General features: G+C 41.2%; 1 protein-coding gene across 1 annotated transcript; it reads right to left on the minus strand.

Moving 5' to 3' along the window:
* Positions 1 to 333: 333 nt before the first annotated feature.
* Positions 334 to 13,000, minus strand: LOC136626312 (tumor protein p63-regulated gene 1-like protein). The gene is made up of 5 exons (XM_066601266.1): positions 12,015 to 13,000; positions 8,594 to 8,685; positions 6,724 to 6,900; positions 6,453 to 6,609; positions 334 to 3,809 (listed from the first exon to the last, which is right to left on the minus strand). Exons 1-5 carry the CDS (start codon positions 12,180 to 12,182, stop codon positions 3,615 to 3,617), a joined length of 789 nt encoding a protein of 262 aa, XP_066457363.1. The 5' UTR covers positions 12,183 to 13,000; the 3' UTR covers positions 334 to 3,614.
* Between the last annotated feature and the right edge of the window lie 13,335 nt (positions 13,001 to 26,335).

The raw sequence follows: 26,335 nt of genomic DNA on the forward strand, positions 1-26,335 counted from the left end.
GCGCATTATTATTTCAGTCCTGAAAATTCGGATTGATTTTTTTTGTCTGATTTTCACCCACATTTTTTTGCATGTGATTTTACTACGCGATTTTTAACCGTTTTGCGTCCAATTTTTTAAGCGTTTCACATAAAAACCCCAACAACATGGCTTCCTATTGAAGTACGCTATTGTTATTTCATATAGGACACCAGTAGTGACATATAGCGCTGGATCTGGATTTTTGAATTTACCCTGTATAACAATGAACCAGGAAACCTGTTTAGATGTCATTGAGTATCACAACCACCAAGTGTTCTGTGCCTTGTGGATGCAGCAATGTATCACTCCGGATTGTTTCATATCTTTATTACAAACTCCATCTATACAAACTAAACAGATATAAGATCTAATCTAGAACAGAAGCTTATCACTGACAGATCAGCCATAAGTACGAATAGCAACAAAACAAATTTAAAAAACAAAAAAAATGACATAAATTGTATGACCACGAATGCACGAAGTCTGATCGGTAAAGTGGGTGAACTTGAAGCGAGAATGATTGATGAAAACTATGATATAGTCGGAATTACGGAAACATGGCTTGATGATAAGTGCGATTGGGCGGCGAATTTGCAGGGGTACAATCTCTTCAGAGGAGACCGAAGGAACCAGAAAGGGGAGGGGTATGTCTGTACGTCAAATCGAACTTGAAGCCGAGGCTACGGGAGGATATAGGGGTAGGAGACGAACAGGTGGAATCTCTGTGGGTAGAAATACAGGGAGGAAAAAATAACAAAATCCTGATAGGGGTCTTCTATAGACCACCAAAAGCAACAGAAGAAACTGAAAACTTACTATTAAGGCAGATAGAAGAGGTGTCAAAGCGAAACAAAGTAATTATCATGGGGGACTTTAATTATCCAGATATAACATGGGAGAAGGAAACCTGCAAATCTCATAGGGGGGATAAATTCTTGAGAGTAATTAAAGACAATTACCTGAACCAACTTGTGCAGGAACCAACAAGAGGGAGGGCCATTCTGGACCTAGTACTAACAAACCAGACCGAATAAAGGGGGTACAGGTTGAGGGGCACTTGGGGAATAGTGACCACAATATAATCAACTTCCAGCTACCAATCAATAGGAAGCCTTATCAGGGAGCGACAAAGAGACTAAACTTTAGTAAGGCAAAATTTGATGAGCTTAGAACTACTATCGGTAACATTAATTGGGACAACATCCTCAAAAATACCAGTACGGAGGACAAATGGGAAAAGTTCAAAAGGAACCTAATCGCCTCATGTGAGCAGTTCATTCCCTTCAAAAATAAAAGGAACTCAAGTAAAAGGAAACCAATGTGGCTCGACAAGACGGTACGAGGGGCAATAAACGAAAAAAAGAAAGCGTTCAAACTACTAAAGCAACAAGGCAGCGAAGAAGCGCTAAAATCATACAGGGAAAAAAACAAAATATGTAAAGATATGATCAAAACGGCCAAGGAGGAAGCAGAAAGACGGATCGCCAAAGAGAGCAAAAACAACCTGAAGCTATTTTTCGACTACATCAACAGCAAAAGGATTTGCAGGGAGAGCGCTGGCCCTTTAAAAAACAATGCAGGAGAAATCATTGATGATGACGAAGGGAAAGCAAATCTACTAAACAGTTTTTTCTCAAGTGTATTCACAAAAGAAAAGGAAATGCCACATGAGATGCAGGGGAATAAAACGAACCCCTCACAAAATATCTCATACCTAACGCAGGAGGAAGTGCGGAAGCGTCTAAAGAAAACTAAAATTGATAAATCACCGGGCCCAGATGGATTACACCCAAGGATACTAAGGGAACTAAGTGATGAGATAGCTAGGCCGCTATACCTAATATTTCTGGACACTATCAAGACCGGAGTAGTACCATTGGATTGGCGCATTGCCAACGTGGTTCCAATTTACAAAAAAGGAAGCAAAAGTGAGCCTGGTAACTACAGGCCAGTAAGTCTCACTTCAGTAACGGGGAAAATCATCGAGGGGATTCTGAGAGACGCCATCGATGAGTACCTCAAGGAAATTAAGGGAATAACTCCTCACCAGCATGGATTCATGAAGGGTCGCTCATGTCAGACCAATCTGATCAGTTTCTACGATGAAGTAAGCTCTAAGCTGGACCAGGGAGAATCTATTGATCTTGTATATCTGGACTTCTCTAAAGCCTTTGACACCGTGCCACATAATAGGCTAATATACAAAATGAGGCAGCTCGGACTGGGCGAAAACGTGTGTAATTGGGTAAACAATTGGCTCAATGACAGAAAGCAGAGGGTGGTAATAAATGGTTCGTACTCTGATTGGGCCACCATTACTAGTGGGGGCCACAGGGCTCAGTATTGGGCCCCACTCTGTTCAATATATTTATCAATGACCTGATAGAGGGGCTGCACAGCAAAATATCAATATTTGCAGATGACACAAAACTATACAATATAATTAATACAACGAAGGACAACGTACGGCTACAAACGGACCTGGATAAGCTGGGGGCTTGGGCAGAAAAATGGCAAATGAAGTTCAATGTTGAAAAGTGTAAGACTATGCACATGGGCAGGAGGAACGGATGTCACAAATATTCACTTAATGGGGTACCGCTGGGGAAAAGTGATATGGAAAAGGATCTGGGGGTATTAGTGGATAAAAGACTAAACTGGAGTAACCAATGCCAGTCAACTGCTGCAAAGGCAAATAAAGTCTTGGGATGCATTAAAAGAGGTATAGGGGCGAAGGACGAGAACATCATCCTTCCATTATATAAGGCACTTGTCAGGCCTCACATGGAATACTGCGTACAGTTCTGGACACCGGTGCTCAGGAAAGATGTCACAGTGCTTGAGGGGGTTCAAAGAAGGGCAACTAAACTAATACATGGAATGACGGGACTGGAATACCCAGAGAGGCTATCCAAATTGGGACTATTTACTCTTGAAAAAAGAAGGTTAAGAGGCGATCAAATAACCATGTATAAGTACATGAGGGGACAACACATGGATCTCTCCCGCAATCTGTTTACACCAAGGACCACGACGGTAACAAGAGGACACCCGCTACGATTGGAGGAAAGCAGGTTTCACCACCAACATAGAAGGGGATTCTTTACAGTAAGAGCAGTTAGACTGTGGAACTCTCTACCGGAGGAAGTGGTGATGGCAAAATCCATAGAGGAGTTTAAAAGGGGACTTGATGTCTTTCTGGAGAAGAAGGATATTACAGGATATAAATCTTAGGTTAAGTGTCAATCCTGGTATACAGGCAGGTAGGAACTATTAGGGGTTGATCCAGGGAACAGTCTGATTGCCATTAGGGAGTCGGGAAGGAATTTTTTCCCCAAAAGGGCTAATTGGTTTCTGGCCTTGGGGTTTTTCGCCTTCCTCTGGATCAACACAGGAGGATAGACAGGCTGAACTAGATGGACATTGTCTTCATTCAGCCTTACATACTATGTTACTATGTTATCACGGATATGTCAGGTGGAAAGCATGAACTAGTCCAGGTGTCCACGTCCATGTTTCTCCTCAGTCTTACTACCCTAGCTGATGGCTGATATGACTATCTTTGCTATTTCAAGGAAGTGCAAGTTTATCGCTTAGAATCCAAATCCCCATCGCGGTTTGGCGTAACCCAGCTGGACCTTGTGGTTGAATAGAGAGACAAGTCCAAGGGTCGTATCTATGGCCACAGGCCTCTGTAGGACCAGCAGACCATTGGCTCGCCCAGGAAGGGGATTGCGTTGATGTGCCAACTTCACCATCTTCACCAGCTGCTCCATGAAGCCCTCCATCTGGAAGAAGAGAAGAAACTGATTACGGGAATGATTTGTGCCACCTTTGCCCTGCAGAGTAAGTTATGAGAGGAGCTTCATATTTCTGCCGCGTCCATTGACACTTGTCTCCGTGGACCTCATCACATCATGACTTGGCCATATGGTCACCAACCATCATGACGAGTCACACAAGATTAGTTCCTAAAATACTCTGAGCTGCGGAAGGAAGCCTATTCTTTCCACTATCCAAAAAGCATCCCAAAGATATTAGATTATACAGGCTGAGGCAAATGTCTGGACACACACATTTAACACCTTAACGCTCCAGGATGTACAGTTACGTTATGGAGATTTGGGGTTTGTATGAAGCGGGATAGAGGAGGCGATCGCAAGACATACAATGCAGGTGCTGGCTGCGTGACAGATGACACTCTCCCGCAACAGCCGTGACCTGGACTCATGCTATTAACCCTTTAAATTCCACCATCAATTCTGACAGTGACATTTGAATGGCCCCCTGCCATGAGATCGCAGGGTGCCGTTCTGTACCATGGCAGCTGGGGGTACAAAGTACAAAGGGCTAGGCTATTTGTGTCAGCCCTATTAAAATCAATGGAGCGGCTGATGCACAAGTACAACTAGGAAGTGAGGGAGACGGAGGAAATGGGACATCGAGATCGGTGGCAGTCATAGCAGTTGGACTCCAAACTAGCCGTCAGTTTTCACCCACCAAGTGAATGTGTAAAAACTTGAAAAAAACATCTAGGAAGCGGAATACCCCTTTAATATCTATGGGGAAAATGAGAGCACTATATCTAGGAGGTACACAGGGGGCATTATTACTTCTAAACAAGTACTACTGAGATTATTATTACTGTGTGTGAGCATAAAGGGGGTATTATGATTATGTAAGAGTACTAAGGGGGCACTAGTATTGAGTATTTAACATCACATTGTGTGGGGTACTAAGAAGGGCACTATTACTGCCTGGTGTACAAAAAGTGACACTTTTACTGTGTGGTGCACTAATAATGTACTTGGCACAATATGGGGCACTATTTGGCAGTTTTATTTTCAGGGGTACTGTCTGTAGTACTATTTTGGGGGGTAATTATAGTTAGGATGCTATTATTTCTGAAGTATAGTATTTGGAGGCACCATATCACAACACAGTAATAGGGGCAGATAGAGCAGTGACAGAATTAGTGTCAGCAGCAGGAGGAAGGGCTTGTGTAGGTTGGTAAAGGTGTTCGCGGTGCTCAAAAAGTAAGGAGCCAAAGATGTAAACTTCGCAGAAAAAAGTCGTGGCTGGAAGAAGTCATCATGGTGCTCTGCACTCGATAGATAAGACAAAGAAGTGATCAACTCCAGTCAGAATGGATGTCACCTGTGATCACTGGATATAGCATATAAGGAGAAATAATATACAGTAGATTATGGGCGCATTTATTAAAGCGATCCTCCGGTCCAAGACAAACCAAAATGACCCAATTTTGGTGTGTTGTGGAACCGAGGGTCTCTTTATACTGTTTACACCACGTTCCTAGCATATAAAGATTGCACATTTTAGTGCACGCCATGTTGTGCACCAAAATGTATAACTTTTTGCCATTTTACATCTTCCCCACCACTTTTTTCTTTACATGGATGGGGTTCAGTGTTAGGGCCCTTTTACATGGAATGCATTCCAAAGATTTCTTACCCGTGTTAAAGGACCTTTAGGGTTTGTTCACACAGGGCGGAAATGCTGTGGAATTTCCACAGCGACAAATTCCGCAGCTGCAGAAAATCCAACTCTATTGGAATTTGGTCGCAGGTTGCAAGTCACATGCAGCGTTTTTCATCATAGACATCAATGTAAGTTGCACAGAACTTTCCTCCAATTTGGCTGTTTTTAAGAGACAAATCTCAGCTCTTAAACAGTCATGCAATTTGCTAGAGTGAGATATTTGTCGCCAAGTAGCCCTAGCCTTAATGTAATTTACGCCAGAAAATGACATAAATGAAAGTTAAATCTACGCTAGCTGGCATGGAGTTCAGATAAGGCACATGGACGACTCAAAGATGTACCAAATGTATTAAGAGGCTTGTTCTTCATGATACATTTGTCGCACTACATGTCAGCGCAGTTGTACCAGAAATGCAAGTTTTCCCCTATCCACCCTGGTGGGGGTCTCACCACTGAGACCACTGCCGATCTCGAGAACTCGATTCCCATTCCCCGTTCTCCTCACTGTGGGGTTACTGCAGAGGAGGAGGGGACTAAATGAAGCGCTAGTCGCGCAAGCGCACTGAGGCTCCATTCACTATCAATGGGACCGCGGAGATACCCGAATACCACCGACTCAGCTATTGCCGTCAACCCCATTGAAATGAATGGAGTTCTGGCCGCAAATATTTGGCCAGCGCTCCATTCACAGTGACAACACTGTCAGGAGAGAAGCAACCTCAGCAGTAATGGGAAGCGGGGCACGGAGCCCCATTCTCAAGATTGGCATGTGTCTCAACTGAGAGACCCCCACAGATCAGCAAGTCATCCTCCTGTGACTTTCCTATGGACAGGAAATAACTTGCAATTCTGATACAACCCCTTTAAAACTGTGCCTGAAACCCCAATCCAAGTACATCTACTCCTCTGTTCCTCGTCTTCTTCCACCCCACCTGACACATGTCTCTCAGGTTCTGTTCCGTTGGGTTTCCTGGATGTTGGATTAGGTTGATGTATGATAGATCTTCCGTCCATGGATTCCACCATGATAGGAGGGAAGGAGGTTCCCTGAGCTTGTCCCACTTTATCTGGATCGCATTTCCCTCCCGTCTGGAGAAAATAAAGGAGCAGAAATGAAAACCAGTAAGACCACAAAGCCATATTAGATATCACAATGTAGGGGCAATTGCATAAAGCGGGTTCCACTGGTGTCCGCACTCCTACTTGTTAAGGGCAATCCCGGGATACGACAGAGGTCCATGTATCACCATGTCAATGTAATTCAGAGGGACACGAAACATGTGAGATCTACCAAGCTCCACAAAGTCATAGTAGCAGATCAGTAGCGATCGGCTACAGAGGAAAGCAATCACTTCCCGCTCTGTGCCCCAGTGGCTCATCCTGCAAGAGAGAAGTGACAGTAAAGGATCACACAAGGGGGAAGAGCACAAAGCAACTATTTTATATTGGCCAACATGATGATAAGTGACCAGCAAATGCATGAAACCATGGAATATATTATGTAGCTGATGGAAGAGATTTCGATTGGTTGGAGACAATTGTTCTTGGAAGCTACTTGACAAACTAATAGCCAAGGTAATATACACTGACATGTCAAAATTCATGGGGCAGGAACTAATATCATGTATCCCTCTAGCCCAGCAAAGTGCAGCAATTCAACATGACATAGATTTAACAAGTGGATGGAAGATGTCTGGAGGGATGTTGTTGAGCCATGCCGTATGGATAACCACTCACAGCTCCATGGTATTTGTAGGTGCAGGATCTTAGGTGGGAATGGACTCTCTACCACATTCCATAAATGCTCAATTGGATTCTTGTCAGGTGAATGTGTGGGCCGCACCACTCATAGGAACTCTCCACAATGTTCCTCCAAACACTTCTGGAAAACTTGGGCCCAACGGCATGGCACAATATTTGCTGGAATATTCCAACATTGTGGGGGGACAAGAAGCCCATGGAAGGCTGAAAATGGTCATCAAGCAGTGAAGTATAGTGGTCAGCAGTTAATGACGTGTTTAGGCAGACCAGTGGACCCAACTCATGAAATGAGAACATACTTCATACCAGTATGGAACCACCATCAACTTGCACAGATTGACAACAGGGGTCCATGGCTTCACAGGGTCTGCGCCACACACATTTCTCGCAATCAGCCCAAAACAATTGGTACCGTGACTCATCGGACCACGCTACGTTGCCAGTCCTCCAGTTGGGTACCTCACGACCTTAGGCGAAGCGTTGTGTCTGGTGTTGTGGGGGTAACAGAAGCAGACGGCTGCACGGACCTGCAGGATATAGGTGTGGGACCTCCTGTACTGAATGTGGATGGGCTTTCTGCTGCAGTTGCTTGTCTGTCACTTATACAATTCTAGTTAGACGCCATCGGTGGAGATCGATAAGCACTAGTGATGAGCGAGCATACTCGCTAAGGGCAATTGCTCGAGTGAGCATTGCCCTTAGCGAGTACCTCCCCGCTCGAGAGAAACGGTTTGGCTGCCGGCAGCGGGCAGGGAGCGGCGGGGGAGAGCGGGGAGGAACGGAGGGGAGATCTCTCTCTCCCTCTCTCCCCCCGGCACCCCTCTGCTCACTGCCGCAACTCACCTGTCACGCGTGCTGGCACCCGAACCTCTTCTCTCGAGCGGGCAGGTACTTGCTAAGGGCTATGCTCGCTCGAGCAATTGCCCTTAGCGAGTATGCTCGCTCATCTCTAATAAGCACCTGTCGGTGGTCACTGCGTTGTCCACTATAGGTGATAATGATTTCATGACGTATTCCTAGTACACACGACACTGTAGATTGAGGAACGTTAAACGCCCGCACAACTACAGAGATTGAGTGTCCATCCGTCTTGTACTCATTATCACGCCTCATTCCAACTCCAATAATTCACGTGGTCTTGCCATGAGCACGCTGGCCGGGGTTCAACCTCACAACATATACAGGTGCGGGCGTTCCCAAGACGTCACCAGAGGAGCGCCACTTCATAACCAACTCACATACCGCTATCCCCGGACTTCTTGTACGTCAGTGCAGATATTAAGATACTAAAAGAATCAAAGTGCTACATTACTGCGCCAGGATCCAGGAGCTCCTCATGTCCCCGTCTTCCTCTGGAGATAAGCGGCTCTGAATTTCTTGGACAGCTTGTTGGATCACCGTGGGCTGCGGAGTAATGAAAAAAAAGTCTCATCAGCTGATCACCGTCGGCGCATAGAGGTGTGATTAATCTGTGATTGGTACCAGACTGCAGAAGTAATGCAACATATTATTTATATACCGCACGGTCAACGCCGTTAAGGAGAAAAATGAAAAAACACGCCATTATTGCAGATTTTGTTAATCTTGCCAATAGAAAAAAAGTGGAATAAAAAGCAATCAAAATGTTATATATTCCCACAAATTGGATAAATGAAGATTAGAGCTCATTCTGCAAAAAACAAGTCTGTTGATGGAAAAATAAAAACGCTCCTGCAAATGTAATACGGCCAGAAAAAGAAAATCACTAAAAAAAAAAGTGTTTTTTATGTGCAAAACTAGCAAAACATAAAAAACTGAATAAACTTGGTATCGCCGTGCCGACCCGGAGAAGAACGGTATCACTTTATTAGTTTTGCACTCTGATCGCCGTAAAAATGAAATCCAAAAAACAAATGGCGGAATTACTTTTTTGGTCCCCAACCCGCCTAAAAAAAATAATAAAAGTTATACAATATATTTTATGTACCCAAAAATGACTATTAAAAAAAAAACAAATGTCCTGCAAAAAATAAGCCCTCTTATGTTATGTTGACGGAAACATGATATAGTTACGGCTCCGGGAATGCGACAATGAAAAAACTGAAAAATCAGTTGGTCATTAAGGCGCCAAGAGGCTTCTCCACTAAGGGGTTAAATATTTTATTATAGTTTACATATTCTATATAAGTTGTTCCTTCTTTATCTCTGGTTGGTCGCTATACGCACGTGTTATGCCATTGAGCTGGACAGCGGGGAATGTGCTTATGCTGTGGTCACATCTGGTCATTGGAGTGCATACACGAAGTTGGCACTCCTTTGCTGGAACGCACGCCCCATTAGGGGCGCCAAGCCTTGCGAAATCACGCGCTCAACTCACATACATAATTACGGCCACCCCCCCCACAACTGTTTTCTATATATTTATAATAGAGATGAGCGAGCGTACTCATTAAGGCAAAATACTCGAGCGAGTATTGCCATTTTAGAGTACATGCCCACTCGTGAGAAGAGATTCAGGGGCCGGCGGGGGTGAGCGGTGAGTTGCGGGAGTCAGCATGGGGGAGCGGAGGGGGGAGAGAAAGAGAGATCTCCCCCCCGTTCCTCTCCGCTCTCCCCCGCCGGACCCCAAATCTTTTGGCACGAGCGGGCATGTACTGGAAAATGGCAATACTCGCTCAAGTATTTTGCCTTAACGAGTACGCTCGCTCATCTCTAATTTATAACCTTTCAGACACTTTATCTGTAGTATATGCGCTTCAGAAAGGAGACTTCTACTCCGAAACGCGTTGTTCTGTCTTTCTACTACTGTTCATCATCTTCCATGGCGTAATAAATAATCCTTAGAACACGCCAGTCGATTCAATGCAGTGTTTCCCAAAAAACAGATTTGATCATATTGCATTCCTGCATGACAGGGGGTCCGGACGCTCATCAGAGCTCCCTCCCACGTAAGTACTTACACGCTTATTTAAAGGGATTACAGATACCTCTCTTAGACCGCCCCTTTAAGTGCTTTTTTGTTATTTATTAAACTCAGCTCTGCTGCATCTTTATGAATCGGTGGTTGGGGCCGATTCACATCTGCTTTTATGTTCCTCTGTTAACGGATCCATTGAAATTACCTGCATTGAACCCACTATTTATGCAGCATGCAAAAGAAGGTTAAAAAACAGAGTCCAGGTATCTATTCTGTTCATTTCACCTCCCGAATAAAACGTTTGTACCCCAAAATGACAAAAATAAAAACTACAGCTCGACGTGCAAAAAACAAGCCCTCACTGAGCTCTGTGGGAAAATAAAAAAGTTATGGGACTCTGAAAAGTGTTTTTTAATGTGCAAAAGTGGAAAAACCTAAAAGAATATACAATTTTGTTATTGTCATAATCATACTGACCCGCAGAAAAATGTATGTCATTTAGGCCGGCTGCACACGGACAGATTTGCATTGCAAAATCTGCAGTCGGTGTCTGCACAGCAGATCTGCAGCAAATACCGTTCATTAGGGGCGTAACTAAAGGCTCAGGGGCCCTGATGCAATAGGTGAGCTGGGGCCCCCCTTCTATCTGTATCTGTACCTGTACCCATACCTAAACCATGCTGCACAGAGACATACCTTGAAGCTTCTGGGCCCCAATGCAAAACGTGTAACAGGGCCCCCAACTATAATGCTTTATTCATAGTACTGGGCTCCCTATATGAAGAAGAGAGGCCTTATGGGCCCCCTAAGGGCTCCTGGGCCCGGGTGCAACCGCATCCTCTGCATCCACTATAGTTATGCCCCTGCCGTTCATTACATCCTATGAAAAATCAATTGTGGTTTCCGTGAGCGTAGGAGAAATCGCAGCATGCTATATTTTTGTGCAGGCTCGGCTTTTTATTAAACTCAATGGAAGCCGTACGACCCGTGGCCCGTCCGCAAGGGCATTTAGATTATTTACTCAGTAAAAAAAACACATAAAAACAATGGCACAATTTAGGTGTTTTTTTTTCTCCCCGCCCACTAAAAAAAATTTCTGAAAATTCACAAAATACATTATATGTACCCCAAAAATTGCACCAATAAAAACTACAGCTTGTCACACGAAGAGCAAGCCCTCACATGACCCCATTAATGGAAAAATAAAAAGTGGGGATGAAAAATTGTCGTGTCCTGAATTGGCCAGGTCCATAATGGGTTAATTTTTTTTTTTTTACTGTTAAAATAAACTTTTAACATCTTAAAATCTTTTTTTACACCCGATGAGACATCTGCCTGAATTCTTCTTCTTCAGAAATCAGCTAGATAGCAGCATACCCATGCCAGAACAGCTCAGCGAATAAATACTGTACCAGAAGCAAGCCTGTTACATAAATTCAGCCCCAGAACAAAACTCATACCATAAATGCAGCACCAAAACCAAGCTTAAATCAGAAATACCATACCAGAACCAAGCTTATAACATTTATACAGCACCAGAATCAAGCTCAGTACGTAAATACGGCACCAGAACCAAGCTTATAACATAAATACAGCACTGAAGCAAGTTCATAACAATCAATACAGCATCAGAACCAAACTCTTTGGGCCCCCACAATGTAATAGTGCCCCCTGATTACGCCCATCCTCGATCTGCTAGTGCGCCCTCCTACAAGCTGGCAAGCGGTGCCCAGTGCAACCGCATGGGTGGCACATAGCTAAGGCCGGTCACAGTCACAGACAAGAATCATAATATAAGTATATAGGTGATGCCAACAAATGAAATGATGCCCATTACCCTGAATAAGAAGTAATCCTCTTTCGCTGGCCTCTGCCTTATTACCGGGTCAACATACTGGGGGGTAAAGGACGCGCGGGGCTCCAGGGGGTATATGGGGTGCTTGGAAATTTTAGGGTCCATGTTATCAGCAGGTGATGAGGTCTCGTTCTGCCCCTCCGCACTCATTCCTATAATATCCTGGGATGTGGTGCCGCCCTGGTGGTCTCTTTTGGTTTTGTGCTGTTATAGTCTCACATGCACTCTGTTTACTTAGAGGCTTCCTCAGGATCTCCGCTTGAGACTCTCCTTGTCTTCTGTTCTGCTCTGCTGACTGCCTCTTGTACTGTTTTACACTTTGTATCTCTTGTCCTGTTTTAGTTTCTTGCTGTTACTTTTTGACTCCTCTTGTTTTACGATTTCTTGTGTTTCTTGTCCTGTTTAACGGTTTCTCACTGCCACTTTGTATCTCTTGTGCTGTTTTGTAGTTTCTCGCTGCCACTTTGTATCTCTTGTCCTGTTTTAGTTTCTTGCTGTTACTTTTTGACTCCTCTTGTTTTATGATTTCTTGTTACTTTGTGTTTCTTTTCCTGTTTAACGGTTTCTTGCTGTCACTTTTTATCTCTTGTGCTGTTTTGTAGTTTCTTTCTGCCACTTTTTTGTCTCTTGTCCTTTTTTTCAAGAGCTTCTTGCTGTCACTATTTGTTTCTGGTTCTGTTTTATAGTTTCTGGCTGCCACGCTTTTCTCTCTTGTCCTGTTTTACCTTCTTTTGTTCTTCTGCTAGTCGGTAACTTCCTCTAACTTCTGGCAGTCTCTTCTGGCTTGCTGTCTCCTGGTCTGTCTTCTCTTTTTGCAGACTTTGCTTCTGCTCTCCTGAACCCTTGATCTTCAGTGTGCTTGCTGTCTGTCCCCAGCCATCTCTTAGCTTGCTAGCTGTCTGTCTCTTGGTCTGTCTTGCTGTCTCTGGCTGTGTCAGTTGTACAGGAAGCAGGAGCTGTCTAAAGAAACAAAACCAGTTCATCCAGTAGAGTTCTCTGTGTTCAGACTCTCTACTTTCTGTGCCAGAACACACATTCCAGGTCACATTGTGTACGCAGAGCTTAATGCTGCACATATGGGGGATTTGCATAATAGACAGCGGTGCTACAGAACACACAATATCCAATTATGTGACACAACGTACCTTTCTGTGACGCAGAATACAGTTTGGTGACACAGAAACACAATTTTCCAATATAAAGTATCTTTATGGGGCCAAGAAGTTAGTTTTCTGAAAGTCGTCTGTAAATTGAATCTCTACGTACATTTCATATCCTCAAACTGCATTTCTTGTATAGGCATCTGCGCTGCTCTAATTCTAGCCACAGGCTGATCTTACATGGCCTACATTGCTTCCTCTCTCCATTGTATCCTCCAAATGCAGTTGTAACACATAAACATGCTTGATTGCCAGAATAAAGGTCCTTGGACATTAATGGATGTGCCGGCGATGACGTTGATTGGCGCTCATCTACAGGGCATTTACGTGGGTTCATTCAGACTCTGGAAAGGGACAAATGCTCATTCATATAATAGTTTGTCCCCCTCAGAGCTTCTGATTGCCTGTTCTCATGTAGAGATGCGCCACTAACAATGATTATTTTCTGTTCTGCGTAAAAGATGCCATCACCCGGTAAACAAGCGTTTCATCATTTCTTGGGAGATCGTCGGTACTTTAAACCCTTAATCACGCGACTTTTTTTTTCATTTTTGTTTTTTCTTCCCCCCCTTTTAAAAAATTGTAACTCCTTTATTTATCCATCGACGTCGCTGTATGAGGGCTTGTTTTTTGCGGGATGATTTGTATTTTTCAATGGTGCTATTTAATGCACCATATAATGTACTGAAAAACTTTAAAAAAATTCTAAGTGGAGTAAAATGAAAAAACAATGACATTCCGCCATCTTTCAGTGCGTCTTGTTTCTGCGGCACACAAACTGCAACAAAAATGACCGGATAACTTTATTCTATGGGTCAGTACGATTACTACGATACCAAACTTGTATAGTTTTTTTTCTGTTGTAGTACTTTTATTATTTTTCAAAGACATTTCATTTTTTAAAATTATTTTCTGCCGCCATGTTATGCACGGAATAACTTTTTTATTTTTCTGTCGACGTAGTTGTGTGAGGGCTCATTATTTGCGGGACGTCCTGTAGTTTACGTTGGTACCATTTTGGAGTACATACATATTTTTGATCACTTTTTATTGCATTTTTTCTGGTAGACAGGGTGACTGAAAAAGTGCATTTCTGGCGTTCTTTTTTTTTTTTATGACGTTTACCATGCGGCGTAAATAATGCACTACTTTGATAGAATGGACTTTTATGGACGCGGCGATACCAAATACGTATTTTTGTTTCATGAATTAGATTTTTTTTTATTACAGATATGGCAAAAGGGGGTGATTTAAACTTTTAATACTTTTTTTCTCAGAATTAGTAAAACTTTATTGATATTATTTTTACTTTTTTTTTGCCCCCCTGGGTGACCACAATTAGTGATGCTTTGATCGCTCCTGCAGTATGATGTAATGCCATAGCATTACATCATACTGCGATCTGACAGGCAGTCCATCAGGCCACCCCACGGGGATGGCTTGATAGGTGGTCTGCTAAGGCAGCCCTGGCTGCCATAACACCTGCATGTCTTCCTGCGATCTCATCATATGAGATCCATATGGAGCCATATGGGACCCCCGAACATCGTTTGGGAGATTTAAATGCCGCTGTCAGAATTGACAGCGGCATTTAAAGGTTTAATAGCCGCGATCGACTGCACGGCCGATTGCAGTTATTGCCCGCGGGTGTCAGCTGTAAAAAAAAACAGCTGACACCCGTGCTGTATGAAGAGAGGTCACCTTGTGATCTCTCTTCATACATACCCCGACGCTGCAGGACGTAAATGTACGCTCTGCAGCGGGAAGGGGTTAAAGCCACTTTCACACAGGCAACAAAATTACTATGCGACAGTGCTATAAATCACATGCATTTGAGGCCCATGCTTTCCTATGGGTCTTTTCACATTAGTAATATTTTGTAGGCAGCTACACTGCGTGAAAAGAAATCGTGGCATGCTAAATATTGGCGCAATTTGCCAGGTTTTGTAGCTTATATTTCACTATGGAGCCTTCCTTTGTGTTGCATCGCTTTGCACAAAAATGCGGTTTCCGTGCGGTGCAATGCAACTTTTACAGTAGGAAATCCTACCCCTAAATATAACCCCTAGCTACATAAAAAAAAAAAAAATCACCTAACAGGCGCTGTCCGCTTTGCCGTACTTGTTCCCTGGCACACTTGTCTGCAGTCTTTAGTCAGCACTTCCTGGTTAGGGGCTTCAAAAATCCCGCCTCTAGGAAGCGTTGGCTCTGATTGGTTCTCAAGCGCCGTGGCTCAGGCAATCACAGCCATCGCAATATATTTCGATCCCTCCAGCCCCCGAAAATCCTGGCAAAAGAAAACTACAAAGTCGTACAAATTTGTAGCACCCCCTGCGACTTTGTGGTGCCACAAAATTGAGAAAACTCAGCGATACCGCACAGAGCACAGCTGCGATATCGCTGCGATTTTGTCGCGGCGATATCCCTGTCACCCTTGTGAAAGAGGCCTAACATTGATTGGCCTAAAAAATGTTCCTAGAAATATACTTGCCCGATGAGCAAAGAGTGATAAAGGCTTTTAAAGAGTAACTACACTTTTCAGGAACTTTCAATATGTCAGGAAGACATGTCAAAAGTTTTGATCAGTGGGGTCCTGCACCATTTACTCACGCACTGTGGCTGTCTTTGCTGCTTTTTTGCTCCTTTTGCCTGCTGAAGATGGCCTCATAAAGCTGTATAGTGCTTCTATAGACCTCTATGTGGATCGTTTTCAGCTGCCGGTCCACATAGAGGTCTATCAAAGACAGCCGAAGGGGGACAGTGCTCTAGCGAGCACTGCTGGCCCCTTGTTCTAGCGGTCATACAATCATAGAATCATAGAATGATAGAGTTGGAAGGGACCTCCAGGGTCATCGGGTCCAACCCCCTGCTCAGTGCAGGATTCAATAAATCATCTATGATTTATTGATCATCCCAGATATTTGTCCAGCCTTTCTTTGAAGACTTCCATTGAAGGAGAACTCCCCACCTCCTGTGGTTACCTGTTCCACTCACTGATCACCTTTACTGTCAGAAAGTTATTTCTAATATCTAATCTGTGTCTCCTCCCTTTCAGTTTCATCCCATAGCTTCTAGTCTTTCCTTATGCAAATGAGAATAGGGCTGATCCTTCTGCAGTGTGACAGCCCTTCAGATATTTGTAGACAGCTATTAAAGGAGTTGTCCCGCGAAACAAAGTGGGGGTATACACTTCTGTATGGCCATATTAATGCACTTTGTAATGTACATTGTGCATTAAATATGAGCCATACAGAAGTCATTCACTTACCTGCTCCGTTGCTGGCGTCCCCGTCTCCATGGTGCCGTCTAATCTTCAGCGTCTAATCGCCCGATTAGACGCGCTTGCGCAGTCCGGTTTTTCTCCCTTCTGAATGGGGCCGCTCGTGACGGAGAGCGGCTCCTCGTAGCTCCGCCCCGTCACGTGTGCCGATTCCAGCCAATCAGGAGGCTGGAATCGGCAATGGACCGCACAGAAGACCTGCGGTCCACCGAGGGTGAAGATCCCGGCGGCCATCTTCACAAGGTAAGTCAGAAGTCGCCGGAGCGCGGGGATTCGGGTAAGTACTGGACGGTTTGTTTTTTTTATGCCTGCATCGGGTTTGTCTCGCGATGAACGGGGGGGCTATTGAAAAAAAAAAAAACCCGTTTCGGCGCGGGACAACCCCTTTAAGTCTCCTCTCAGCCTTCTTTTTTGCAAGCGAAACATTCCCAGATCCTTTACCCATTCCTCATAGGATTTGCAGACCGCTCACCATCTTGGTAGCTCTTCTCTGAACTTGCTCCAGTTTGTCTATGTCTTTTTTTAAAGTGGGGTGCCCAGAACTGGAAACAGTATTCCAGATGAGGTCTGACTAAGGAAGAGTAGAGGGGGATAATGACCTCACGTGATCTAGACTCTATGCTTCTCTTAATACATCCCAGAATTGTCTTTGCTTTTTGCTGCTGCATCACATTGTTGACTCATGTTCAGTCTCTGATCTATTAGTATACCCAAGTCTTTTTCACATGTGCTGCTGCTTAGCTCAATTCCTCTCATTCTGTATGTGCTTCTAACATTTTTCTTGCCCAGATGTAGGACTTTGCATTTCTCCTTGTTAAATACCATTCTGTTAGTCGCCGCCCACTGTTTAAACTGTTCTAGATCTTTTTGAATCCTCTCTCTCTCTTCCCTAGTGTTAGCTATCCCTCATAGCTTTGTGTCGTCGACAAATTTGATCAGTTTCCCATCAATTCCCTCCTCCAGATCATTTATAAAAATGATCAGCGGGTGTTTCAGCAGCAGGACCCCACTGATCAAACCTTTTGACATGTCAAAACTTTCTGAAAAGTGTAGTTGTTCTTTAAGCTACTGTCCAGAGGAGTATTTTAATGCTTCTGGGTCCCAATGCAAAATCTGTACTTGGGGCCCCCCACTTATTATGTATCATTTATAACATTGGTATGTTCTTATGTGTCAGAGGAGCCTTTTGGCCCTTAGGCACCAGGATCTAAGTTTGACTGCTATATGTGCAACCCACCCCTACAGCTATGTCCCCAAAGTGTAACTACTTCATTTCAATACACCTTCCAAAAATGTGTCAAACAAGATGGCAGAATGCTTGATGAATATGAAGTGATGTGTTACTCAGGTGGCTAGAGTTGAGTGTGGCCCTATCTCAATCCTTTGTTATGGGGGGCCCCTTGTCTGGTCACTTACATAACCCTAAGAGGACACATGGACAGGCATTCACCAGACAACCCCTTTAAAAGCAGAACTGAGTTTTTTGAGCCAACAGATGTCAATTCATCCAATCTGGAAGTAGGACTATGACAATAATTAACCAATAAAAGCATCTCTCATCTTGATTTCCTGAGGGCTCTTTCACACAGACGCTGCAATTTTCGACCGCTGCATCGCGTCGAAATATCACATGAACAAGAGGCAGCCATGACTTAGTCGCAGCTGCATATTCTGTTTTCTCAGCCATTCAGATGGTGTATATACACTGCAGCCCGGAATACTGTCAGCTGGGGGAAGAGAGTTCAGCTCTGCTAATTCCGTCCCCCTTGCATTCCCTACTCCGCCCAGTGCTGGCTGCTGGCAAAAGGAGGGGACAGGAGCTTAGCAGAGCTAGTGCGCTAAACTCCCTCCCCCTCTCCACCCCAGTCTGTGGGAGCTGCTGACAAGGTGAGGGACTTTGGAAATGGGAGCCACTGCTAAACTCCCTTCCCCTTTCCTTTTCTGACGGCTCTCATAGGCTACCATAGGAGTCTATGGGAACGGACAGAATATTCCCGAGAAAGATAGGACAAGTCCTATCTTTTACGGTCGTAAGTAAAAGCGGCCGGCCGGAATGCACACCATATGTGCTATACTCGCTGGAAAATCGCCCATCTGAACAGATGCATTGGAAGCCAGTGCTTCAGATGGTCAAGATTTTCGTCTGCCTTTTAATTGCGGCAAAATAGCCACAATAAAACCCTCGTGTGAAAGTCTCCTCATTCTGAACTCCCCCCCAAAAACATGACCTCAACAATGTACCCCTATAGGAAAAAGTTCCTGATTTTTTTTTTCTTGCCAGGGGTATAACTATAATAGGTGCAAAAAAAGCCCCAGAGCCTTAGGGGTGGCGATAAGATGTCTCTTCTCCATAGAAGGAGACCAGTACTATGGATGAAGCATCCCAGTTGGGGCCCTATTACAGATTTTGCATTGGAGCCCAGCACCTTCAAGCTATGCCTTTACTTCTCGCCTTTGTATACCATGATGTTTGTTGATCTATGAAGGGTTCGAGGATGTACAGATCAGAATAAAATGCCAATAACAATTAATTTTCCAATTAGTTAATTGAGACCCAATTACCCTAGACAGACGCCATCTGATGTCCAATCACTTCTGCCAGGACCTGGATCCAGACAATGGAGAGATAGAGGATGCCAATTCAGAACATATTTGTGCAGCAGATTTTAAGAGATGCAAGATGAATGGCAGAACTGTCTATGGCATAAGGGAGATGTTTACATGTGCCAATGCGAGGGTGGGCAATACATGTAGCGCATTATGGGCCTGACCCACCTACATAGAAATGAAGCTCTATCAGCTATACAATCTACTGCTGCTCCGTACTACAATGGTTTGTTCTTAGGTCTCTCTTAAAATAAATCTGTCACCTGCCTAATGCAACATTAGCTAAATCATGGTGTCGTTAGGGGATGCACCAGGGAGCGGGGTGCTATTTATTTTTTATACTCACCAGCTACCTGCTTCCTATGGTGCCACCCCGAAAAGTCTGTGCTCCAGACAAAAATCTGGCTCTTTTCAGAGCCCCATGTGCGCGCTCTCCCATAACTTGTATAAACAACATGCATGAACTTCACAAGCGGGCGCCTGAATGCAAAGTATAAAAAAAAAAACACACGGCTCCATGCCACATCCTCTAACAGCACCATACCTTAGTTAATAGTGATGTGTGGGTATGAATAATTAAGCGAAATAAACATGAAAACTGTGTGGGCTATGGATGAACAACAGTAAAGAAAAGAAAGAAAGGATGCAGGAGCAAGTAGGGGCTCAGTCACACGGGCGAATCTGGCAATGCAGCCGGTCATGTGTTCTTTCTATTGGCGGTGCGGAGAGTCGTCCGCACCTGCAGTGCGGTCGTCTTATCCTGCAGTAACATGGGAGCATCGGCGCCTGGATGCGCCCGTGTGACTGAGTCTTAAGCTGCGAGTAGTCCACCTACATACAATTATCTATAGAGCGCCATTCAGGGACCTTCTATAACTATACATTGATGGACGAGAAAGAATCTAACTGCTATAATACTGTCCCCTATGTACAAGAATATAACTACTATAATACTCCTCCTATGTAAACGAATATAACTACTATAATACTATCCCCTATGTACAAGAATATAACTGCTATAATACTATCCTCTATGTACAAGAATATAACTACTATAATACTGCCCCCTATGTACAAGAATATAACTACTATAATACTGCCCCCTATGTACAAGAATATAACTACTATAATACTGCCCCCGATATATAAGAATATAACTACTATAATACTGCCCCCGATGTACAAGAATAGAACTACTATAATACTGCCCCCGATGAACAAGAATATAACTACTATAATACTGCCTCCTATGTACAAGAATATAACTACTATAATACTGCCTCCTATGTACAAGAATATAACTACTATGATACTGCCCCCATATACAAGAATATAACTAGTATAATACTGCCTCCTATGTACAAGAATATAACTACTAAAACACTGCCCCCTATGTTCAAAAATATAAATACTATAATACTGCCCCGTATGTACAAGAATATAACTACTATAATACTGCTCCTATGTACAAGAATATAACTACTATAATACTGCCCTCTATGTACAAGAATATAACTACTATAATACTGCCTCTTATGTACAAGGATAAAACTACTATAATACTGCCCCATATGTACAAAAATATAACTACTATAATACTGTTCCCTATGTACAAGAATATAACTACTATAATACTGCTCCTTATGTACAAGAATATAAGTACTATAATACTGCCTCCTATGTACAGGAATATAACTACTATAATACTGCCCCCTATGTACAAGAATATAACTACTATCATACTGTCCCCTATGTAGAAGAATATACCTACTATAATACTGCTCCTATGTACAAGAATATAGCTACTATAATACTGCTCCCTGTGTACAAGAATATAACTAGTATAATACTGCTCCCTATGTACAAGAAAAAACTTACTATAATATAAACCCAAGGTACACGAATAGAACTACTATAAAACTACCCCCTGTGTACAAGAAAATAATTACTATAATACCGCCCCCTATGTACAAGAATATAACTACTACAATTCTACCCCTATGTACAAGAATATAACAACCATAATACTGTCCACTATGTACAAGAAAATAGTATAATGCGCCCCAATTTACAAAAATATAACTATTATAATACTGCCCCCTATGTAGAAGAATATAACTACTATAATACTGCTCCCTATGTACAACAATATAACTACTATTATACTGCCCTCTCTGTACAAGAATATAACTACTATAATACTGCTTCCAATGTACAAGAATATCACTACTATTCTCCTACCTTACATGTACGAGAACATAACTACTATAGTGCTGCTCCCCATGTACAAGAATTTAACGACTATAATACTGCTCCTATGTACAAGAATATGACTACTAGAATACTACTATTATGTACCAGAATATAACTACTATAATACTGCTCCTATGTACAAGAATATAACTGCTATAATACTGCTCATATGTACAAGAATATAACTACTATAATATTGCCCCTATGTACAAGAATATAACTACTATGATACTGCCCCCTATGTACAAGAATATAACTACTATAATACTGCTCCCCATGTACAAGAATATAACTACTATAATACTGCTCCTATGTACATGGATATAACTACTAAAATACGGCCTACTATGTACAAGGATATAACTATTCTAATACTGCCCCCTATGTACAAGATTATAACTACTATAATACTACCTCATATGTACGAGAACATAACTACTATAATACTATCTCATGTGTACGAGAACATAACTACTATAATACTGCCCCCTATGTACAAGAATATAACTACTATAATACTGCTCCCTATGTACAAGAATATAACTACTATAATACTGCCCCCCTATGTACAAGAATATAACTACTATAATACTGCCCCCTATGTACAAGAATATAACTACTATAATACTGCCCACCACTATGAACAAGAATATAACTACTATAATACTGCTCCCTATGTACAAGAATATAACTACTATAATACTGCTCCCTATGTACAAGAATATAACTACTATAATACTGCCCTCTATGTACAAGAATATAACTACTATAATACTGGCCCCTATGTACAAGAATATAACTACTATAATACTGCCCATTTTGTACAAGAATATAACTACTATAATACTGCTCCTATGTGCAAGAATATAACTACAATAATATTGCCCCTATGTACAAGAATATAACTACTATAATACTGCTCCCTATGTACAAGAATATAACTACTATAATACTGCCGCCTATGTACAAGAATATAACTACGGTACTATAATACTGCTCCCTATTTACAAAAATATAAATACTATAATACTGCTCCCTATGTACAAGAAGAGAACTACTATAACACTGCCCCCTATGTACTAGATTATAACTACTATAATACTACCCCCTATGTACAAGAATATAACTACTATAATACTGCCCCCTATGTACAAGAATATAACTACTATAATACTGCCCACCCCTATGTACAAGAATATAACTACTATAATACTGCTCCCTATGTACAAGAATATAACTACTATAATACTGCCCTCTATGTACAAGAATATAACTACTATAATACTGGCCCCTATGTACAAGAATATAACTACTATAATACTGCCCATTATGTACAAGAATATAGCTTCTATAATACTGCCCACTATGTACAAAAATATAACTACAATAATACTGCCCCCTATGTACAAGAATATAACTACTATAATAATGGCCCCTATGTACAAGAATATAACTACTATAATACTGTCCGCTATGTACAAGAATATAACTACTATAATACTGCCCGCTATGTACAAAAATATAGCTACTATAATACTGCTCCATATGTACAAGAATATAAGTACTATAATACTGCTCCCTATGTACCAGAATATAACTATTATAATACGACCCTTATGTACAAGAATATAACTACTATAATATTGCCCTCTGTGTACAAGAATATAACTAATATATTACTGCCCTCCTATGTACAAGAATAGAAATACTATAATACTGACCCCTATATACAAGAATATAACTACTATAATACTGCCCCTATGTATAAGAATATAACTACTATAATACGGCCCCCTATATACAAGAATATAACTACTATAATACTGCCTCCTATGTACAAGAATATAACTACTATAATACTGCCTCCTATGTACAACAATATAACTACTATAATACTGCTCCTATGTACAACAATATAACTACTATAATACTGCCCCCTATGTACAAGAATATAACTACTATAATACTGCTCCCTATGTACCAGAATATAACTATTATAATACGACCCTTATGTACAAGAATATAACTACTATAATATTGCCCTCTGTGTACAAGAATATAACTACTATAATACTGCGCGCTATGTACAAAAATATAACCACTATAATACTGCTCCCTATGTACAAGAATATAACTACTATAATACTGCCTCCTATGTAGAAGAGTATAACTGCTATAATACTGTCCCCTATGTACAAGAATTTAACTACTGTAATACGGCCCCTATGTACAAGAATATAACTACTATAATACTGCCCCTTATTTACAAGAATATAACTATTATAATATGCCTTCCTATGTACTAGAATATAACTACTATAATGCTGCACCCTATGTACAAGAATATATCTACTATAATACTGCCCCCTATGTACAAGAATATAACTACTATAATACTGCTCCTATGTACTAGAATATAACTATTCTGTTACAACCCCCTATGTACAAGAATATAACTGCTATAATACTGCCCCCCATGTACAGGAATATAACTACTATAATACTGCCCCCTATGTACAAGAATATAACTACTATAATACTGCCTCCTATGTACAAGAATATAACTACTATAATACTGCCCCCTATGTAGAAGAATATAACTACATAATACTGCTCCTATGTACTAGATTATAGCTATTATAATACAGCCCCCTATGTACAAGAATATAACAGCTATAATACTGCCCTTATGTACAACAATATAACTACTACAATACTGCCCCATGTACAAGAATATAACTACTATAATACTGCCCTCTATGTACAAGAATATAACTACTATAATACTGCCCCCTATGTACAAGAATGTAACTGCTATAATACTGCCCCTATGTACAACAATATAACTACTATAATACAGCCCCATATGTACAAGAATATAACTACTATAATACTGCTCCCTATGTACAAGAATATAACTACTACAATACTGCCCGCTATGTACAAGAATATAACTACTATAATACTGCCCCCTATGTACAAGAATATAACTACTATAGTACTGCCCCCTATATACAAGAATATAACTACAATAATACTGCCCTCAATGTACAAGAATAGAACTACTATAATACTGCCTCCTATGTGCAAGACTTTAACTACTATAATACTGTCTCCTTTGTAGAAGAATATAACTACTATAATACTGCCCCCAATGTACAAGAATATAACTACTATAATACTGCCCCTATGTACAAGAATATAACTACTATAATACTGTCCCCTATTTACAGGAATATAACTACTATAATACTGCCCCTATGTACAAGAATATACCTACTATAATACTGTCTCCTATGTACAAGAATATAACTACTATAATACTGCCCCATGTACAAGAATATAACTATTATTATGCTGCCCCCTATGTACAAGAATATAACTATTATAATACTGCCTCCTATGTACAAGAATTTAACTACTATAATACTGTCTCCTATGTAGAAGAATATAACTACTATAATACTGCTCCTATGTACTAGAATATAACTATTCTATTACAACCCCCTATGTACAAGAATATAACTGCTATAATAATGCCCCCTATGTAGAAGAATATAACTACATAATACTGCTCCTATGTACTAGATTATAACTATTATAATACAGCCCCCTATGTACAAGAATATAACTACTATAATACTGCCGTTATGTACAACAATTTAACTACTACAATACTGACCCATGTACAAGAATATAACTACTATAATACTGCCCTCTATGTACAAGAATATAACTACTATAATACTGCCCCCTATGTACAAGAATGTAACTGCTATAATACTGCCCCTATGTACAACAATATAACTACTATAATACAGCCCCCTATGTACAAGAATATAACTACTATAATACTGCTCCCTATGTACAAGAATATAACTACTACAATACTGCCCGCTATGTACAAGAATATAACTACTATAATACTGCCCCTATGTACAAGAATATAACTACTATAATACTGCCCCCTATGTACAAGAATATAACTACAATAATACTGCCCTCAATGTACAAGAATATAACTACTATAATACTGCCTCCTATGTACAAGACTTTAACTACTATAATACTGTCTCCTTTGTAGAAGAATATAACTACTATAATACTGCCCCCAATGTACAAGAATATAACTACTATAATACTGCTCCTATGTACAAGAATATAACTACTATAATACTGCCCCATGTACAAGAATATAACTATTATTATGCTGCCCCCTATGTACAAGAATATAACTATTATAATACTGCCCCCTATTTACAAGAATTTAACTACTATAATACTGTCTCCTATGTAGAAGAATATAACTACTATAATACTGCCCCCTATGTACAAAAATATAACTACTATAATACTGCCCCCCTATGTACAGGAATATAACTACTATGATACTACTCCTATGTACAAAAATATAACTACTATAATACTGCCCCCCTATGTACAGGAATATAACTACTATGATACTGCCCCTATGTACAAGAATATAACTACTATAATACTGTCCCCTATTTACAGGAATATAACTACTATAATACTGCCCCTATGTACAAGAATATACCTACTATAATACTGTCTCCTATGTACAAGAATATAACTACTATAATACTGCCCCATGTACAAGAATACAACTATTATTATGCTGCCCCCTATGTACAAGAATATAACTATTATAATACTGCCTCCTATGTACAAGAATTTAACTACTTTAATACTGTCTCCTATGTAGAAAAATATAACTACTATAATACTGCTCCTATGTACTAGAATATAACTATTCTATTACAACCCCCTATGTACAAGAATATAACTGCTATAATAATGCCCCCTATGTAGAAGAATATAACTACATAATACTGCTCCTATGTACTAGATTATAACTATTATAATACAGCCCCCTATGTACAAGAATATAACTACTATAATACTGCCCTTATGTACAACAATATAACTACTACAATACTGACCCATGTACAAGAATATAACTACTATAATACTGCCCTCTA

Source organism: Eleutherodactylus coqui, chromosome 4, assembly GCF_035609145.1.
Source record: "Eleutherodactylus coqui strain aEleCoq1 chromosome 4, aEleCoq1.hap1, whole genome shotgun sequence".
In the NCBI taxonomy this organism is placed as follows: Eukaryota; Metazoa; Chordata; class Amphibia; order Anura; family Eleutherodactylidae; genus Eleutherodactylus; species Eleutherodactylus coqui.